Raw genomic sequence first — 20,449 nt, forward strand, 5'->3', positions numbered from 1 at the left:
GGGGGAGAAAACTTTAAAAATAGAACTGCTTTTAAAGTTCTCAGTACTCCACTCAGAACTGGGTCTCCCAGAGACTTTTGGGGGTTGCCATCAACGACAGCTAACGTTTCTCGATGGCTTGGCGTAAGCTAAGACCCTTGTCGATATGCCTCACAACAAACGAGGCAGCTGTTATGATTATTACCTTTATTTTACAGATGGAGAAGCTGAGGCACCGCTGGTAGAGCCCAGTGATATGGACCCAAGTAGCATGACTCCATAGCGTGTGCGGGTTTCCATATACTTTGGCAGTTGATCACTGTTCAGGGTTTTCCAGCTACAGAAAGGAGCATGGCTGACTCCTCTAAGGAAATTGATTGCTTGGTGATGAGTCCAGGACTCCAAATTCATACTTAACTCTTAAGTAGTTGAGCTGTTCTCCAAGCGAAGTACTTACTCGACTCCTCTGGTTTGGAAAAGGTCAGGTCGGAGCCCAGCTGCAGACACCTGCTTTCCGTGGAGTGATCCGAACAATGATTTGTTCCTGCCAGAGTGACATTTTTCCAATTTGAGTCCAACATTGTTCAGAAGCAAGTGCATGTCCCCTGGGGTGCCTCCAGAGTCATTCTGCAGCAGATGACAAACCAACAGTATCACCTAAATAAAAAATCCAGCGTGGGTTTAGGAAATTAATCCTGACAAGAATAAATTGAATAATCTTCGGGAAATGGCAAGAGATTGGATCCTGCCAGATGGGTGTTTCCTGCCCCTTGTGTGGGTCCTCAGTGGCAGGTTAAAAAACAAAAACCTGCCTTGGGTTTATTGATTCGTTCGTTAGTTGATTAACACCTGCCATTTCTGCGTGGGTAAGTCAAAGTCGGATCTGGACTCATCCTTGCAAACTCAACATATTTTCACTCAAGGAAGGAAAGAAAATGCGTGCTTCCCATGGTCAGAATGGCATCAAACAGACAGGGAACTGCTTTTTCCTACCTTGTTTCTAGATGGCATCTCCTAGCTTGAAAACAATCCACGCTTTCATCACTCCCATACCAAATTAATCTCTACTTTCTCTTCATGTTCTTTAGAGGACGAATTCAAAGAGTTCTGAGTAAGTGGTAGGGACACTTCGCTGTCTCCATGTGCAAAGGTCAGTCAGAGATCACAGCCATTAATTAGGAGTTTGAGTGAGAAAATCATGAGTCCTATGACTGTACCTTACAGTCATCCGGGAACTGGTCTTAATCTTCTGGGGCTGCCATAGCAGAATACTGCAGACTGGGGCTTAAACAACTGAAATTTATTTTCTCCCAGTTCTGGAGGCTGGAAATCTAAGATCAGGGTGGTAGCACGCTTGAGTTCTGGTGAGCGCTGTCTTCCTGACTAACAGACAGCACCTTCTCTCTGTGTCCACATGTGGCCTTTTCTCGGTGCTTGGGTGTAGAGAGATCAGACAAACTCTCTGGTGTCCCTTCTTATAAGGGTACTAATCCTATCAGATCAGGGTCCCCTCCTTATGACCTCATTTAACCTTAATTACATTTTTAGAGGCCCATCTCCAGATATAGCCACCTTGGGTTTAAGAGCTTCATCCTATGCGTCTGGGGGACATGAACATTCTATCCGTAACACTTATTAAAATGTGGGCTCTGATTCAGGATCTCTGGGGTGGGGCCTGAGATGCTGCATTTAACAAGCTCCCGGATGATACCCTGGTTGCTGGTGGGGGAGACCCCTCTTTGAAGGGCCAGTTTCTCATACTGCCTCGATGTTACAGATGAGGGAACTGAGGCTTTGAAAGGTGAAGTCACTTGCCTAAGGCTCTCCAGCTATTGGATGGGAGAGCCGCACTTTCAGGGAGGGAGTCTGATGCAAGGACTGAACTGTCCCCGCCCCAGAGATTCAGATTCACTAGGTCTGGGATGGGGCCCAAGAATACACAGGTGGTGCTGCTGCTGCTGGTGTGGAGACCACACTTGGAGAATCCCAGCTGTACTTCTTCTCTGGGTATTCTTGCATTAGATGATTCTCCATTTCCACAGCAAGGAAAAGGCTGAGACATGTGGCCTGCAGTATCCAGACTGACCAACCCTCTTGACTTAAATAAAATAAAATCACCTGAAAAGGATAGAAAGTGCCTGGTGTCAGGTGTCCCTTCCAGGTGTAGATTTAAGCTCTGTGTGACCCACAGTGAGTTATCAGCTCACACCTGTCAGAATGGCCATCATCAAAAAATCTACAAATAACAAATGTTGGTGAGGTTGTGGAGAAGAAGGAACCCTCTACACTGTTGGTGGGAATGTAAGTTGGTGCAACCACTATGGAGAACAGCATGGAGGGTCCTCAAAAAACTGAAAATAGAACTATCATATGATCTAGTAATTCCACTCCTGGGTATATACCCAGAAAAAAACCAGAAACACTAATTCAAAAAGATACATGCACCCCAATGTTCATAGCAGCACTCTTCACAATAGCCAAGACATGGGAGCAACCTAAGTGTCCATCAGCAGATGAATGGATAAAGAAGATGTGGTACATATATACAATGGAATATTACTCAGCCAGGAAAAAGAATGAGATAATGCCATTTGCAACAACATGGATGGACCTAGAGAAAATCATGCTTAGTGAAATAAATAAGACAGAGAAAGACAAATACTGTATCATATCACACATATGTGGAAGCAAGCAATAGGTGCTGAATGCCTGTCTTTTGAATGAGTAAATAAATATCACAATTGCTTGTGTGTGTATCTGCCATGTTGTCTGACTGGGGAGTTTCTTGAGGGTTGAAATCATCTTTTTTTTTGGTTTTTCTTTCACCTTTACATTCCAAAGCAACAAGAAAAAACTGAATACAAAGTAGGTATGTGATAAATGTGGATGGATGATGGATGGATAGATGGACGGATGGATGGATGGATGGAGGGAAGGATAAAAAGTAGACAGTGATGTCTTTGAGTTGAAGGGAGATAGATTTGACTATCCCAGATCTGGAATGGGAGAGAGAAATTAAGTCCAGTTAAGGGCAGCCTCTGCTGATGTGAGCAAAGGTGTCTGGGGGCATATTATTTTATGAGCCATCAGCTTCTCTTTGTTGTGGCCTCTGATCCACAGTGTTTGCCTTCACCCCACACCTGCATGTAATAAAGCTTAGTTATGACATCCATATGTCTCTAACGCAAACACCAGGGCATACACTTCTAAAAAGCGCTATAAAGAGCAGTGGCTCGAGAAGCAGCCGTTAAGAGCGTGAGCTCTTTATTATTTTAAAGGGCATTTCAACGACACCACTGAACATTCTCTGGCCATAAGTCTGACTCCTGTCCTTTCTCTTTCTTTTCTCCTCCTCTCAGGATATCAAAGTAGACTGCAATACCTGTGTGGAAATAGAGGACAGAAAGGTAAGTCAATATTTTTCATCTTTTTGGTTTCAAGCAAAACGAAAACTCTGTGATTTAAACCCAGCTGTTTAAGGCGTGCCTTACTGGACGACGGCTTGCAAAGGTGATTCATGTGCTGGTATCACTTGAAGACAATCATATTTTTAAATGGCTGTTTTTTTTATCTTCGCAATCTGTGTTAGACCTGATAACTTCAATGAAGATGGCATAATGTAATTGTGTTAAAAAGTTAGTGTTGATTTTTATCTTAGTCGTTTGCTTCTTTTCAGGAAAATAGCTCGTTTATCCTTAACTCGTTTCACATTTTAGTTGAATCTTATGGGTGATTATTATATATAATATGCCACATACTACATAGAATTATAGAACATTGCATATATTACAGAATACATACTCTTGGGCTTTTCAGGGTGTATCCTGAAAAATATATCTGATCTATACCCTTTGGCTTGATAAAGAGCCTGTCCTGATTTCCATCATGACACAGTCACATGAGCAGTGACTTTCTATGATATAAATTTGTTCACATGATGTTTTGCCGGGCGGGGGGGCAGGAAAGGGAGGTCGTTTCCTGCATATTTTAAAGTTTTCCCCCGTTTATCTTCTTGTTACACTTGGTGTGGACCCCCTCAGGAAATGCAACTGCTAGACAATTGTTCTTCACTTTAATATTTTCGTTCTCCCTTTATTGACCAGAGTTCACAGAAGTTTCCGTGGTAGCGCGCATCCGAGCAGATCAAATTTTACCTTTAAAGCCTTGGATAAGAAAAGGTCAAATAACTGAATTGAGGGTACATATCTCCTGGCTACTTTTGACACCGTTCCACAATTCTGAAAGATGTTCCTCTGTGCAGCTGTACCTTTATTGTTGAAGGTGGTTATTATTTCAAGCAGAGGTTTTTCAGCCTTGATTTTGTGATAGCTTGGTCATCCGCTGATTAATAAGGTGGTGAGGACTTCTCAGAACAAAATTTGCTTTTAAATAGAAGACAGTTGCCACACATTATTTTAAGGAGCCTTAATCTCCTCACTTTGAAGGGAATTATGATACAGTATCTTAAATTCGAGCCACATGATCTTAACTTAGTTCCAGTTGTGTGTCTAGTTTGCCGAAGAGGTGTTTCAATTCACATTTACATTCGCTGCGTCTTGATGTGCTGGTATCCCTGCACGCATGCATTCTGTGAGTTGGAGAAATGGAATGTAGGCTGAAGAGGTGTCTCCAGTCTTTTTTAGTCTCTTCGCAGTGACTCTGCTCACCACGTCCCAGTGAAAGCATGTTCCCTGCCCTGCTTCCAAAGTTCAGGATGTCTTCACTTCTCTTGGATTTTAATGGAATTCACAAGCATGTTTCTGTCTAGTTTTTTGGTTTGTTTGTTTTGTTTTACTTTCTTTGCCAGTAGTGTTTGAAAGATACCAGGAGGACTGTTAAAGCAACATCAGTTCTGTCACCAACAAACGAGTGAACAACCAGGATAACCTCTGGGCAATGCCAGCCCGCCGCACAGCTCCATTCCATAATAACTATCCAAACTGCCTTTGGTTCGTGTATCATGACGATAATGACCCCTCCCCCCCCAAGACTATGGATGTTCTCTGGTGATGACGCATGGGAAGAAATCATAGGTGATCGTTCTGTACATAACTTCAGCTGTTCTCAAAAAAAGACTAACACAGACAGAGACTCATACACACACATATGCATTTCTGTGCTGTGTCACAGACTGTTGGGTTTAGTCAGACACTTCAAATGAAGCCTTGTATCTGGAGGGCTGTCCTGTTGTTTTCCAGCCTTGACCACACATGACTGATTGTTACCGAAAGAGGGGCCCGGCTGCTTGCCATTCTAAAGCCAATAAAGAGGAAAAAGTTTGGTGGAAAGGAAAGTTTGCTTTGTTTCGGAGGCTGGCAACCAGAGGGGTGAGTGGTGGGGGTGGACTCAGGTCCAAAGGCCAGTTCTGCGCCTCCACCCCTCGCCAACAATCAGTGGGCAAGAGCTTTTCAAGGCGAGCTTCTGGGGTGCACAGGCGGAGGGAGGGGCTACATGCAGAAAGAGCACAGTCAGCTCTGACAGTCGTCCTGAAATTGGTCCTGTGGTGGGTCTGGTCAGCATCATCTGGATTGTGCTAAGTACAGTTAGTCTTCAGTTCCAGGGTCGGTTTCTTCCCATTTCTTTGAGGCCAGTTCTCAGAATTGTGGCAGCTTATGTCATGGCTGCAGCCTGGCCATCATGTAGTTAACTTCTGCGCCTGGTGGGGTTTTGGTATCTATAAGACAGCTCACAGGATACGGCTCAGAGTGTTATCTACAGCCCTTGAGGAGGAACTAAGGGTCCTTGACTTTGCTCCATGACTAAACTACTATGATTTGGTCTTGTTTGACTGTTTTCCTTTGCTTCTGCGTTTTCTCACTTCTCTGATGGAACTTATTCTTTGACTAAAGTTGTTCTATAGACAAAAGGCAGGCGGAGGACGTGGGGTGGGGGAAGGACCACAGGGCCCTGCTCTGTTTCACGAACCCTTTCACTGTCTTTAACTGGGGATGACTCCTAGCAACACAAACCACCACAATGCCTACTTCCATTTTTGCTGTCTTACACTCTAATGGGTTTTATTCCCTCTGTTCAAGAGAAGGGCTTTGCTTCCTCTGAGTTCTGTTCTGATGTTTTGTTTTGTTTTTTAATTTCATTTTTGTGATTCTCACATCGGGGCTCTCCCTTCTCTGGATCTCTTAATGTGGTTGGAGGTGGGGTGAGGTGTTGGAGATGGCTGTGAATATCAGGGTCCTGTCTCTGGGGAAATCAGGATGCAGCCTGATCATCCCGGAGGGCCAGTGTCCTCCACCCTCAGCAGAGGAGTGCCGGTATCACCCCTCCGGTCAGTGATGTGGCGTGAGGTCACGTAGGCAGACAGCCGGAGCCCTCTTCATCCACGGTCTGGGATGCAGTTCTGGTACTTCTGTCACCCTGACGTATAATTATGAAATTGCACCATCGAAGTGATGACACTCGCTCCTGCGTGTATGTGTGTGTGTCCCTCTCCATTCATTCCGAATGCTTCTGGCAAAATCAGTAATTTGATAAAGTGGAATTGAAGTGACAGGAAATGACAGAGGTGCCAAAATAATAAGTCAGCCTGCCTCTGAAGAGGCAGCCCCTTGGCCCGTGTGGATTTTTACGGAATGCTGAGTGCTCTGAAGGAGAACCAGCAGTGTTTTCTTTAAAGCTCAATTTCCTTTAGTTAAGAAAGCTTAACGTGATACCTGTTAGACTGGATGGCTTCCCAAGAATTACTTTCTTTTTCCTTTTCCTTTCACCTCCCTTCCTCCTTGGCTACCTCTCTTCCCTATATTCTGTATATAGGGATATATTTGTATGCCTACATCCGTACCTTTTTCTGAAATATTTTGGAGTATCTTCTCGATAGAAGAATTTTAGAAAACACAAGATCTCAAGTTTTCTATAGGGTCTAATAGGGTCCCTCCCCGCCAGACCCGTCCAATTTCAAGCCTCATCCCATTCTCTTCCACTCGGTAGGGCCATTTACCTTGAGATGAGTCATTTTCCCATTGAATCCTAGACCGGATGTAATGATGGGAGATAAACGGTGAATTTCAAGCGGCGGAGAGAGCCCTCATCTTAATGAAGAGCCATAGACTCGCTCTTCCTGGTCTGTGCACCGTCTGTACTCCATCCGAGACTGTTGACAGAAGGAGATAATCTTTTTTTTTTTTTTGCTCTCCATTTCTCTGTTTTTCTGTATCCTAGACGCCTCTTTTCCATAGGCAGACAGTAAGCTCACTGTCTGTTGGAGAATGTTGCCCGGTTGTTCATAGAGGGATTCATGGTGTGTACCAGAGAGTGGTTTCATTTTACACTTCTCTTTTGCTTCCAAGCCCGGCAATGAGCAGCGCCCCTGTGACTGGACCTGCACTTGGATGGCTTCCTGCCTGTTTCCTAAAATCACCCAGAGGGTGTCACAGGGAGATCTGAAAGGCCGGTAGCGTTTTTCCCCCTTAAGTGGGAAGCAGAGCTCAGGTGGTTTCCTCCCACAGGCCAAGGCCACGGAGCTAATGCAGATTTAGCAAAGGTGATGGGAGGTAACCCGTCCCCGGGGGCAGCTGCACGGCCCTGAAAAACCTCCTGCATGTGACATTTACATGACCCGTGTTGCTGGCGGAAAACAGAGGCATTTAAGTTCATTTTTATTTGTGGTGTAAAATCCATTTGAATTTCAACACTATTATGAAGACCGCGATTCAGGTGATGAGAACAGAGGCTGATGGATCAGTCAGGGGGAGAATCTGTCAGAGGAAATGAGAGCCCATTTGTCAAAGGCTATAAACACAGACAGGGCTTCCTCTCCTCACTTACCGCCTGGCCTGGTGCGGTTAAACAGTTTCCCATCCACTCTAAAATTGCATGGAAGGCGTTTGAGCGGTTTTCAAAGTTAAGGAGCCTTTCAGATTGGGTCTGAGTGGAGCTGTGCTCGTGATTGGTGATGATATGGTGCTGTGGTAAATACTAGGAGTTTGGAACTTTTCCTGTTGCAATCCTTACTCAGGACCAGGCATTCTTAAGTACCTCTGGATACTCACAGCAGCTGATGTGCGAGGCACCATCATTATCCCCCTTATACAGGTGAAAAAGGGAAGCTCAGAGATGTTAAGTGATTTGCCCAAGATCACTCAAGGTGCATCATAGGCTAGGGTTTAAACTCAGAGATTCTTATTTTGGAAGCTGTGTTCTAAGCCCTGATGCTCTACTGCCTTATACACACACACACACAAAGAGAATCAAATGTGTAGAATATGAGAATCGCCCTTTCCAACTGATGAATCTGTACCTGAATTGGTAGCTTCACCCATTGCCAAGTAAATAGTCTAGTTTTGAGTCTGGGCATCCTTTCAGCCCCCATGTTTTAGCTCTAGCTGGCTCACAGTGGAGATTTATCAGAGCCTTGTCAAGCCTGACCTTGCGGAGAGCCGCTGGCACCTGGCCATGGGGCTGCCAGGACTTCTTCTGGTCTTGAGGACAAGCGACAGTGGCACCAGGACGCAGTTCTGGCTTCAGTTTTCAACAGACCCAGTTCGGTTCCTAACTTTTGCATTTCTAGCAGCTTCTATGCATGGATTAGAAATTACGTGCTCAAAACACAGGAGTTTACAGAGTGCAGTTGTTAAAACCATGGGCTCTGGAGCCGGGAAGTCCTGAGCTTTAATCCGAATTCTCTCACGTAGCAGCTCTGTGACTTCGAGAGCCTTTCTTACCTCAAGTCCCTGTCTATTTTCACATCTGTAAATTGGACGTAATAAAATCCACTTGAAATGTTGATTTGAGGAATTGACAAGATGATACTACAAGGCAGTGTATATAGTGCCTGGCCCAAAACAAGAACTCAATCAACTGCAGCTACCTTTATTTTTGTTTTTGCTAGTGCCCACACCCACCGGCATTCCATGTCATTTATAATCAAATTCCTTTTAAAAAATGAGTCCCCCAGAAAGTGTTATGGGGGCTCAGAGAAATGGGCAACCAATGGGACCTAGTAGGCTTTGAGAATATTTTACAGAAGAAGAGATGCTTGGCCTACGTCAGGAAATAACAAAGTCACCTAGCTGCCGGGTCCAGGCAGGACTCATAAGTTAGTGAAGGGAGACAGAGGATGATTGTAGAGTCATACGAAATGTCGCGGCAGCCTTGAACTCAAGAGCAATGGCCCCACGTGCAGGGGCTTCTGTACAGCGCCTGTTGCCACGTGGAGTGTAGGGTCAGTGCTGCCATTTTCTAAGCCAATCTGGAAATCTGGATTTAATATAAAACTACTTATTTTAAAAACACGGTGCAAACCAAGTAAAACACGTATGCAGAAAAGAGTCAAGAGACTTGCCGGCTTGAAATTTACAAGCCAAGTCTCAGTGGATTAGGAAGAGGTCTTGTGTGCGTAATCTCAGGGGCGGGGTATGTTGAAGGCTCTCTTGGCAGAGGGAACAGCATAGGCGAAGACACAGAGGTGGGAAAGAACATGGTATGTTTAGGAGAGATCAAGGTCCAGCATGCGTGTCCAAGAGTGGCCAAGGGGGGACTGGCGCAGTGAAGGTTATGGAGGGTGTTGTTTGCCACACCGATGGACTGGGGTTTTGTGTCAGTCTCCCTCCAGGTGGAAGAGAGAGTAAGGGAGGGCAGGTCCTTGCTGGATGGGGCCAGAATGGTATGGAACCAAGGAGGCATCTGAAACTTTGGGTGACTAAGTCAGCCACAGAGGGAGTCACTGAGGGAGGAGGGAGAGAATGGGGACAGAGCACAGAGATGGAGCCAGAGGCTGGCCCTGGTGGAGTGTAGGGATGCAGGGGAGATGAAGGCTTTGGTTAGAACAAGGTGATATCAGCCAGGACTCTGAAAAATAGTGGGGCTGGGTGGCCAGCCAGGTGCCCTCCTTTTAAAGATGTTTGATGAAGGAGGACCATGTTTCCTATGGTCCAGCATTGCCCAAGGATGAGACTAAGATTTCAGATGACGGATGAGGTATCTGCAGGTCAGATCACCTAGTGAAGAAGTGATGCAGTTATTCTCTTGTCAATTATTTTTCAGACCTTGGGATTACATCAAGGAGACATAATTTGGTTTTTTTTTGTTTTGTTTACTTTTGTTTTGTTTCCTTTTGTTTCTGTAACAAACCCAGAGGTCTGGCACATTTGCTCATCTACCTTTTTAACCAAAAGACCCAGGACCCTTGACAAACAATTCTAATATCTAGCTATAATTTAGTAACATTGTTTTACTTTTGAATGAGGGTTACATTCTTTATATGATAAAGGACATTGCTCTGTCCTTTCACGTCAATAAACTATTTTCTTTTTAAAAATTCTACTCATGATTTTTAAAAGTAAGCTTAAGTCTATTAAGGACAAAACAATTGAGTTAATTTAATGAAAATCAGATGGATGTAGAAAAAGTGTGCATACAGATTGCAGATAACTAGCATTTAGGAAACACTGTTCTCTACTGGTGGGTTTGCAATCAGGGAAGAAGTTTGGGTTTGGCTTTGAGACGTTTCAAACTCTACTCACCTGCAAGGGTTACCAGAAGGGGGCAAGGATGAAATTGGGGGTCCAGGCCGGAGTGCAGACAAGAGGGCACAGGAACAAGAGCTGCACAGGAGGTGAAGAGGAAGGTCTGGGTTTGCTAGAGAGTGAATCAGCCCTATCCACGTGGTTTGGTGATTCTGACCATGGGTCATGGATAACTTCATCCAGGAATGTGTTGGAGACGCTCAGCTTAAGTCTCTATGTTCAGCTGGCTGCCATGAGGAGTAAGGGAGTTGATCAACATGGACAATAAGTTAATCTCCTGGATTTCAGAGGCTTAGATGCCAGTGAGGTTGAAAATGAGCACAAAACAGTCACCAGGCTTGGTTTTCTATTAGCGCCGCTCTCTTGCTGTGGGGATGGGAGTGGATTAGTCCTCTGGGCTCTGACAGGCAGAACAAAGACAGAGGAGAAGGCACGCTCCTTATCCAGAGGGGCTCTCCCAGAATGGGAAGCATTCATGGAAGAGTTTCTCATTAAAGGCCAAAATGAGATCCTCAGGGCAGACCGGGGCAAAGCCTGCTGCCGTGAGCACAATTTGGCGAGACTCACAGAATGCGTCTGGAGATTGGATTTCTTTTCTGCTCCAAATGTCCTTTTTGAAGGCTGCCTGTGTGTATGCATTACATGGGAAGATGCTTCAACATTCCCCAAGGCTGTGGAAATGAAACTTAAAGCATCCTCGAAGAATGCTATTTGAGTTGCAATAGAAGGGGGACCAGGGGTAGAGAATCCTGGGTGGGGTACAGAGATGGAAGTTTGGAGGAGGAAGCATGGCAGGACTCGGGAACTGAATAGAGGTTTGTGGCTTGAGATGAGGTTAGAAAGCAGGCAAGGCTCAGGCCATCTGAAGCCTTATAAGCATGGGGAAAGTTTGTCCTTTATCCTAGAATGATATTATTTTATCTGGAATGGCATCTGATGATGTGAAATGATCAGATGCAGAGAGACAGTGCCATTATGTTGTGGCATCTGCTTGCTCATAGCTTATGCTAGACCACTAAGACCTCCGGTGGGTCACCCTGGCCCCACTGTCTCTGACAGTGGAGTAGGGCAGAGCCTTCTAACACCAGCAAAGACTTGACCTGTGCTGCTTGGCTTTTCTCTTGTGCCACATTCTGCATCTCATGCAAATTCCTCAAGACTGTGACTCCTCTGCAGATTAAGAACTCTCATTCCTATAGGGTGAGGCTCTCCTTCCAAGTGAGTTCACAGCCACTCGCCCGCCGGTGGTTTGGCTGTGTTGGGTGCTCACTGTTGCTCCAACCATCTCCAGCCAAAGAATGGTGCCATTTAGCACGGGCAGAGCCACTTACGTCTATGAACTTGACTCAGCTCCTGTGCTCAGCATGGATTTGTGGCCAAGATCTGGGTGAGACTTGGTGTGTCCGCTGCAAGTAGACCCTGCTTTATCCTTGCCGTCTGCTGGGAAACAGAAGGGAGAGCTACATGTGCAGCCCACCAACATCAGTTTTACTTAAACTTGGGGACTAGCCAGGAGTAGGGATGATATATCCCAATGTCTGGAATTGTGTGTTCAGAACCTCAGAGAGAAGGGGATGGAAATCAACTCTGGAAAAGAGCCTCCCCCCAAGAATGGCAGAGTTAGGTGGCTGCCAAGAAATCCTCCGGAGGCTGAAAGCTGACTCCACTATTTATGTGGGGAGGACTTTCAGACCATCACTCAGAGCCCTAAATCTGAGGGAAGAGGAGTTTCATGTCGACCAGCACAGCCTCCATCCTCAGTTACCCCAGTTAAGCTGCCTGGTAAAAACGAGGAGATACACCTAACATGAATGCCGTTGGTGCACAAAATATGTATTTTAAATGTCAAGAAATAAAATTCCAAACAGATGTTTTTCATTAAAAATTTCTGCTTAGTTAAGACATTTAAAATGATATCAGCCAAAGCACAAATCCAAATATTTGGGATTCAGGCAAAACTACACTGAGAGGCAAAACCCATACCTGAACTGTGTTCACCTGAAAGAAATGATGTTTTAAAAACTCTCTCTGCCATCCAGAGAAACATGCCACCCTTCAAGGTTAGCATTTTTGTTCACTTCTACATCATTTACTCAAGAAGACAGTGTTGTGTCGTGGAAAAGAGTTTTGGAAGCGCACAGATCCTGGTTCTGCTCTTTATTAGCTGTGAGATCTTAGAAGAGTCACAGCAGCTTTCTGGTCCACAGCCACACCCTCTGTAAAGTGGGGATAGAGCCTGCATACCATTCTTGTGAGCTCTATTGGTCAGGACATCTTCCACTGCATAAGAGAAAACCAAGTGGTACCAGCTTAAAGAGACAAAAAAGAGAGACAGTTGTTGGGTCCAATGACAGTAAAATTGGGCTGTCTTCTGGTATAACTGGTCCTCGGGTTTAAAATTCAAATGAGATTACCATGGAAAGAAAGAGCTTCTTTTCCAATAATTTTGAGCACAATTCCTGAGGGGTGCTTATTGGCTTCACACCAGTCCCTCAGCTGTGGAAAGCAGTCCTCTGCCTGTCCATTTGCCTTGACCATGATCAGAAGTAGGATGGGCCCCAGCTGAATGGTGTACATGGACCAAAAGTAGAATGAAGTTCCTAAAGGAAACCCTGACTTATTTTTTTCCAGAAGAGAAGATGGATAATAATAATTGCAACTAGCATGAATGGAACACTTAACTATATGCCAGACAGTTTTTTGTGCATTCTATGATTGAATCCTTATAAAGATCCTTTAAGATACTACAATATTGATCCCTGTTTTACAGACAATGAAACTGAGGGAAGGAGGAGTTAACTAACATGCCTGACATCACCCAAGTAGTCCGTGTAGGATGGGGTTCAAATCCAGGCAGTCTGCCTTTGATTCTTAACCACGAGGCTATGCCACTTCTTCTGAGGCTGCTGCACAGGAGAAAACAAACAAGAAAACGGACCTCGAAGGCACCACAGGCTCAGTGCCTGGCTCACAAGTACATGAAAGCTCTGTTTATGAGAATTATCGTTACAGAGCGCTCAACGGAACAGACATAGCCCGGGCTAATGCCACATGGCGTTCTGTGATGTATCCCTGCGTTTAATTTCCCCTAATGACTTATCCTATGGTATTATCTCGAGGTCCTCAATGGGTCTGCTCTGCAGAATGATCAGAATACTCATGGAACCAGTCAGTTCTTCACTTCCCCGCATGACTGAGAGTTATTTTTGTAGACAAGAGCTTCTTAACTCCAGGAGGGGCCTCTGTGCCTGCCTTTTAGATTTTATCTGCAGGTTAACTGATGCGTTCCCTTTTACTAAACTTTGAAAATGAGCTGTTAGTCATACTTTCTTCTTTCATTTATTTTAGGAAAATTCCGAAGGTGGTGGTGGAGGGGGAAGGCATGCAAAAACGGGAAGAGCTTCTAAAATGGATGTGGTGTGGAGTTAAATTAGCCTCTGATGGGCCGGAAACCCAGATGACAGAGGATGAGGGCTGCTGGGCACACTCAGCAGTATCCCGGGCAAAGATGTAACACAGTGCCGTGAAAAGCTGTCGAGGTGGATCAGGCCGTTTGTCTGATATACCCTCCGCCAGCCTTGAAGTTGGCTCTGGGAAGCTAGTCTAAAGAAACACGGGTATAACAGAGTGGCTAAGAGCTTTAGCTCGGGATTCTCAAAGGCCTGGGTTTGAACCCCAGCTTGGCCACTTCCTGGTTATTTAACCTCTCAGATGCTCAAGTTCTGTCTAAAATGGAGCAGATAAGAGAAGCTCCTTTCTGGGATGGCGGTGGAACTCAGTGAGCTAATATACTTAGGGGACTTAGCATCCTGGCTGGGTGCAGGATGTGCCTTCAATAAAGGCAAGCAGCCTATTGTTGCATTCTTATATTTGTTTTCCTCCTACTCTTCCTTAATCTTATCTCAGTTTCCTAGATCTCTGGTGGAATCAGAGAAGTCACATCTAGGACCAGGTAAATAAATAGCAAAGTTAATGGAAAAGCTTAAACTAAATACCGGGTCTCCAATTTAAAGTGTTGGGTTTTCTATATCCTGCAGGTACTTATCAATCTGGGTGAAGGTGCTTAGAGAGGGTTGGAAAGCATAGTGAAAGGTATAGGCCAGTGATTGCAAACAGATTTCATCTCTGGTGTCAACTCAGATTGATTGATAGTGGCTGCATAGAATGCTGTGTTGATGAGGAGTCTGAGTTGTGGGTTCTGCCAGAAAGAGTACATGATTAGTGATGCCTGCCAAAGGCGAAGGAGTGGGAATTGCAGCACGTGTGCTAGGAGGAGATTGTGCTCGGCCCAGAATTTGGCAACTGATGAGGACACGGGGAGTGGGAAGGGTAAGCTGGGACGAAGTGAGAGAGTGGCATGGACATATATACACTACCAATTGTAAAATAGGTAGCTAGTGGGAAGCAGCCGCATAGCACAGGGAGATCAGCTCGGTGCTTTGTGACCACCTAGAGGGGTGGGACAGGGAGAGTGGGAGGGAGACGCAAGGGGGAGGAGATATGGGGATATATGTGTATGTTTAGCTGATTCACTTTGTTATAAAGCAGAAACTAACACACCATTGTAAACCAATTATACTCCAATAAAGATGTTAAAAAAAAACAAACACTGCTCTGTGTTTAAGCCCAAAGATGAAGAGAAGGCAGACACTTCATGCTTCTGTGACATTCACTACTTGGTCTTATTTTTGAGCATGCCTGTTTCTCTTGTTATATTATGGATTTGCAGTCCATCAAGGCAGAGACATTTTTATAGATAGTACATGGCTATAAAACAATTAAAACATGGCTTTTAAGCCAAACATGGCTTAAAAACAATTCAACGTATAAGAGCTTTCTATCAGGCACGTGTGACCACGCTTTCCTCGGCCCTTGAGAAGCCTACTCTGTTGATTACATTTTGGTGGTAATTTACCTGACTTCAGCCTCAGATGGGTAGGGTTAAGATTTTGATACCTTAATTTTAAAAGTGTGATTTATCACTAATGATATTTGTCATCTCTTTGCAATTATGTATTAATTGGGACTGAGCTGCTTACATTTTAATACCATTAATTAAAGCTATTATTTTCATTTGTCATTTATTTAAAAGAAGCAAGTCTATCCTTTTGTGTAATTTTTAGCAATACATTTTCTTTAAACTCTGAATTAAAATGCATTTAGGAAACAATTAAGTGCAGAGCTCGTTTTCTAGGGTAGCTCTGTCATCTCTTCTTCTCCAAAAAAATGGCCATCATCTTTTTTTGTGATGAGTGGTGTGAACATTAGTTAATTTCTTCCTCTTGGGTTGATGTGTTTTATTATCTCACTTTGTGATATGTGATTGGGCAACTTTACGCTTTAGATAGAAAGCACGCCCTGTCCAAATGTGATTTATGTTATCCCAGCACTTTTGCACAGTTCAGCTGAAATTTTCTTCATGTTCATCAAGTTCAGAAAACCCACGGATTATGCCATCCATCTCAGCATCGAGAGGGCTGCAATAAATTTTGATGGGACTTGATGTAATAACAACAGAATTCAAAGATGGCGTGGGGAAAACATGCACACATGTGTAGACACACATATGCACATGTACACACACAAGTCAATGCACATTTTATATGGAGTTCTTATCATATAACTAAGGCTTTTTTTGGGGGGGAGGGGAGGAGGCTCATTATAGGTTAGAATTTGTTAAAATCATCACAAATGCAGTATCTTTTACTGCGGCCATTGCAAACCAAAACCTATCAGAATCTGCAGATCAGCCAGAGGTTTTTCCTATTTTCTTTTTAACCGAAAGGTTTTCTGGATGGATTGGCAGACAGATCCTTGAGAGCAGAAGAGGTCTCAAACTCAAGATGTTCTGGCTTTGGGTTAAGGGAGCAAATGTCAGGAAGCAAAGCCTCATCCTGGGCCAGGCTCCCAGGCTTTGACTCAGCCGCGGAGGTTGACAGCTCTTCTTAGTCCTCTGATCCGATTAAACACCTAGTTCCCACGGTCCACAGAAAATCAAGTCCCAGGAGTAACTGAAAACTTTTAGGTGCATCTCTGTATCCCCCTCAAAATAGCACGTAACTTGCAATAAGGAAAAAAGATAGTTTTTAGGTTGATCTATTCAGATTGAGCTTTTCTGTTGATCCAATTCATCAGTTCATAAATTGACAAAAATCTGTTTTGCCCCTATGATAGGAGTGTTTTCGTGGAGAAATTGTGAAAGCTGGGAGAGACCATTAAGGAACTAACAGACAATTCACACAAAGGAAATCATAAGTAGAATCAAACACATGGTAAACACCTGTCCTTGATAGCTGTATGAAAATGCACATTAAAGCCACTGTGAGACACTAATTTCTACGTACTAAATTAGCCACATAACATAAAATAAGAATACTACCTTTTCCCATACTTGGGTTGCAGTGAAACTGGCCCCCATATTCTTTACTGGTTGTGCTGCAATTTGGTGAAAATCATTTAAAAACCATGAACAACCATGCAGATGATTATTCCTTGGACCCAGTCTGACTCCTATGAATTATTCCAACTCAATAGAAACAAAAGCCATCACTCTTCTTTTATTTGCAATGTCAAAAGATTGGCAACACCCTAAGTGTCCAATCTTAAGGTGATGGCTTATTACATTGAGCAGAGAACATGGTGGAATATTCTGTGGCCATTAAAAATGATGAATGTGCTTGTGTCGGAGGCCCATGGAATAATAATAGGTGTAATGTTGAGTAAAACGTATCCCATAAGGTAGCATGTGCTCCTGATTATATATAAAATTTGTATGAGAAAAAAAATATTTTCATATTTGCACATAATTTCATTAGCTTATGATCTGAGAATTAGGAAGTAAGTCATTGTGATGGTTAACTTTATATATCAACTTGACTAGCCGTGGAATGCCCAGATTAAACATTATTTCTGAGTGTTCTGTGAGGGTGTTTCCAGATGAGATTAGCATTTGAATTTAGACTCAGTAAAGTAGATTGCTTCCTCCAGTGTGGGTGAACGTCACCCAACCTAGTGAGGGTCTGAATAGGACAAAAGGCAGAGGAAGGAGACATTTGTCTTTGTGCCTTACTGTTTGAGCTGTGATATCTCATCTTCTGCCATTAGACTGGAATTTACACCAGCAGCTTCTCTGTTTTTCAGATAGATAGACAGACAGATAGATAGATAAATAAATTTAAAAATTCCGTAGTCTTTATATATCCATATATTTAGTACCCATCTATCTACATCATATGTCTGTCTCTCCATCTGTCATCTATCTATCTATCTATCTACCCATCTACCTACCTACGTACCTATCCTATCCTATTGGTTCTGATTCTCTGGAGAGCCCTGACCAATGCAGTCATAATGGAAGGATTGGAAGAGGTCCATTGGAAGCCATGCAGGATGGAGCGTAGGACTGAATTTGGGTGTGACCCTTAACCTTTCTGCATCTCTGATTTCTCTTCTGTAAAGAAATGAAAGTAGAAGCACCTACTTCTTAAGGTTGTTGTGAACCTTCTCTATAATGTGTCTCAATGGCCAATCTCCAGTTCCTGGTCCATAATAATCATTCAGTGCATGGTTACTAATAGCAGTCACGTGACTGGAAGTTGTAACAGTGGAGATCATGATAAACAACTGATATTCCTGTTGAGAATTAGAATATCACAGATGAAAAGAATCTCCAAACAAGACACCATAGTCTGTGATGAGTGTCTCAACTGAAATGGTACCAAGGATCCAAACACTTGAGATAGACAACTCGCCCACTGCCAAGACAGCCCTAGGGAGGTGTCTTCATTTTTTTGCAAAGCAGGGCTAGAGTTTACAACAGGGGTCCCCAACCACTGGGAACCGGGTGGCACAGCAGGAGGTGAGTGGCAGGTGAGTGAGTGAAGCTTCATCTGCCGCTCCCCACCACTCCCCATGGCTCACATTACTGCCTGAACCATCCCCCCGTCCGAGGAGAAATTGTCTTTCACAAAACCCGTCCCTGAGGCCAAAAAGGTTGGGGACGAATGGTTTCCAACACTGTATCTGATACCGGACTGAATGTGTTGTGCCAACGTGGATCTGGTTGCAGATTCAAGCCAGGTAAAGTTATCCAGATGAACATGCTTCAGGTTTGCTGAAATAGGACCTGTTGGGGTTTGTAGCAACTTGAAAAATGATTGATAGGAAAAAAACGAAGAGAGAGCCTGCAGCAGCCTGAGAAACAGTGAACCGAGAGGTGAGAATTACAGTTCCTGGGAGTTCTGAGGAAGGCTTGCAGGATCAGGAAGGTTTGGGGACAAGGTGGCTTGGAGACAGAGAAAAGGGCTTGAACTGGACTGATGCCCTTGGGGATAAAAGGGCCTGGACACTTTCCAGATGTGACTCCTTTTTTTGTTTTTCCTGCATGGAATCTAAAGAGTAACAATGACTTTTTGACTACTCGGTATTTTCTGTGCACAAGACTACCTGCTAACTGCTTTACAAGCAGGATTCATTTAATCTGCGCGCCCAACCACGAAAGCAGACAATTTATGTTTCAGATGATGAAGTGGAATTCCAGAAATATTAAATGAATGTTCCAAGCTCGCACAGTGAGTAGATGGCAGGGCTACAGTTAGATCCTAGGTCCCTCTAAGCCCAGAGACCATTCATTTTCAGGTACTCCCAGCAGCCATAAAATTAAGGGCGGACAACCACTTGACAGTAGTTAAAGCCCTATTGTAACACTTGGCTGGTTACCTCTATTAATACAAATATATATATATATAAAGATATAGATTTATGTGGCATGTTTCTATGCAGACTAGAAGTCTTTATTTTGTTACTGTGAGTTCAAAATGGACTTCTTGCCCCAAAAGCCTACCTACATCAAAAGATCCCCCCCCCAAAAAAAAGTTTTAAATATCCAGCAAAAATTAAGAGCTCTGTATCAAAAGCATCAGGGAGCTAGAATTAAGTAAAAATTAAGCCTGGAAGCAGAGGAATGACTCAGCGGTTCATTACAGACTTACATTTTCAATCAAAGATAAAATCTCATTAAAAGTATATCTTTGATTAGGGAACACGTTTGGACCGCTCCGAAGTTGGATTGCTTTATCCATAGACATATGAGCCATGAAATCTTTTTTCCCTCTTTTCTAACTTTAAAGACAGCGTGCTATTTATCTTCTGACATCGTTATAAAGGTTATTAATATAGAGGAAGACTGAACAGAGATGGTAAAGCTTTTAAAATATCTACCAGGGACTTTTACCTGGTAAAATTAAAAGGCCTATTTTTATTGTCTGTTGCGATTTTAGGGAAGACTTTTTATGTATTACTTGACTGATTCATCAGTAAGGAACAACACTGAGCCTCTAATCCTGCACTAACCCAGTAGAAATAGAATGCAAGGCACACGTGAAATATTACATTTTCCAATAGTCCCAATAAAAAGGCAAAAAGGAGCAGATGAAATTAATTTGAATAATGTATTTTATTTAGTCTATGTGGTATTATCATTGTAACATGTAATCAATATCAAAATATTTATGAGATAGTTTATATTCCTGTTTTTTTTGTACTAAGTCTTCAAAATCTGGTCTGTTTCACACTCACAGAGCATCTCGATTCGGGATAGCTTCATTTCCAGCCCTCAGTAATCACATGTAGCTTCTGTATTGGGCAGCCTAGGTATAACCCAATCCTGTCATTTAAAAGAGAGAAACTAAGGATCTGAGAGATCTCTTAGAGATTCTCCAATAACAAAAGAGTTTACGTTTGGAGAAACGGTTGTATACCAGATTTTCCCTCCATCATGTGCCTTTGGGAAACAACACTTTTAAGACACATGGTATGTTGATCTGAGGTCGGACATCCTTTAAGTCCTGTGTATCTTGGAATAGAGGCTCCGACCCATTGTGCTGAAGTGTCCCCCACTTTAAGCTCACAAAGTTAATCACTGACCAGGAACAGCTGATAAGGCTTGTTATGTAGTTTAGCCAGGAAAGTTGATAGATCAGCGGTTTATAGAG

The 20,449-nt window shown here is 43.5% G+C and overlaps 1 protein-coding gene across 14 annotated transcripts in view; it reads left to right on the forward strand.

The window, feature by feature from the left end:
- The window catches only part of RBFOX1 (RNA binding fox-1 homolog 1), a 2,185,863-nt gene that overhangs the window by 1,257,519 nt on the left and 907,895 nt on the right, over positions 1-20,449 (forward strand). For all 14 annotated transcript variants that reach the window (XM_033428861.2, XM_049699911.1, XM_049699912.1 and 11 more), the window contains one exon: positions 3,339-3,386. In XM_033428861.2, the coding sequence (XP_033284752.1) occupies positions 3,339-3,386 (48 nt within the window). The remainder of the gene's footprint in view (positions 1-3,338; positions 3,387-20,449) is intronic.

The sequence above is a fragment of the Orcinus orca genome, chromosome 16, assembly GCF_937001465.1.
Source record: "Orcinus orca chromosome 16, mOrcOrc1.1, whole genome shotgun sequence".
Classification (NCBI taxonomy): domain Eukaryota; kingdom Metazoa; phylum Chordata; class Mammalia; order Artiodactyla; family Delphinidae; genus Orcinus; species Orcinus orca.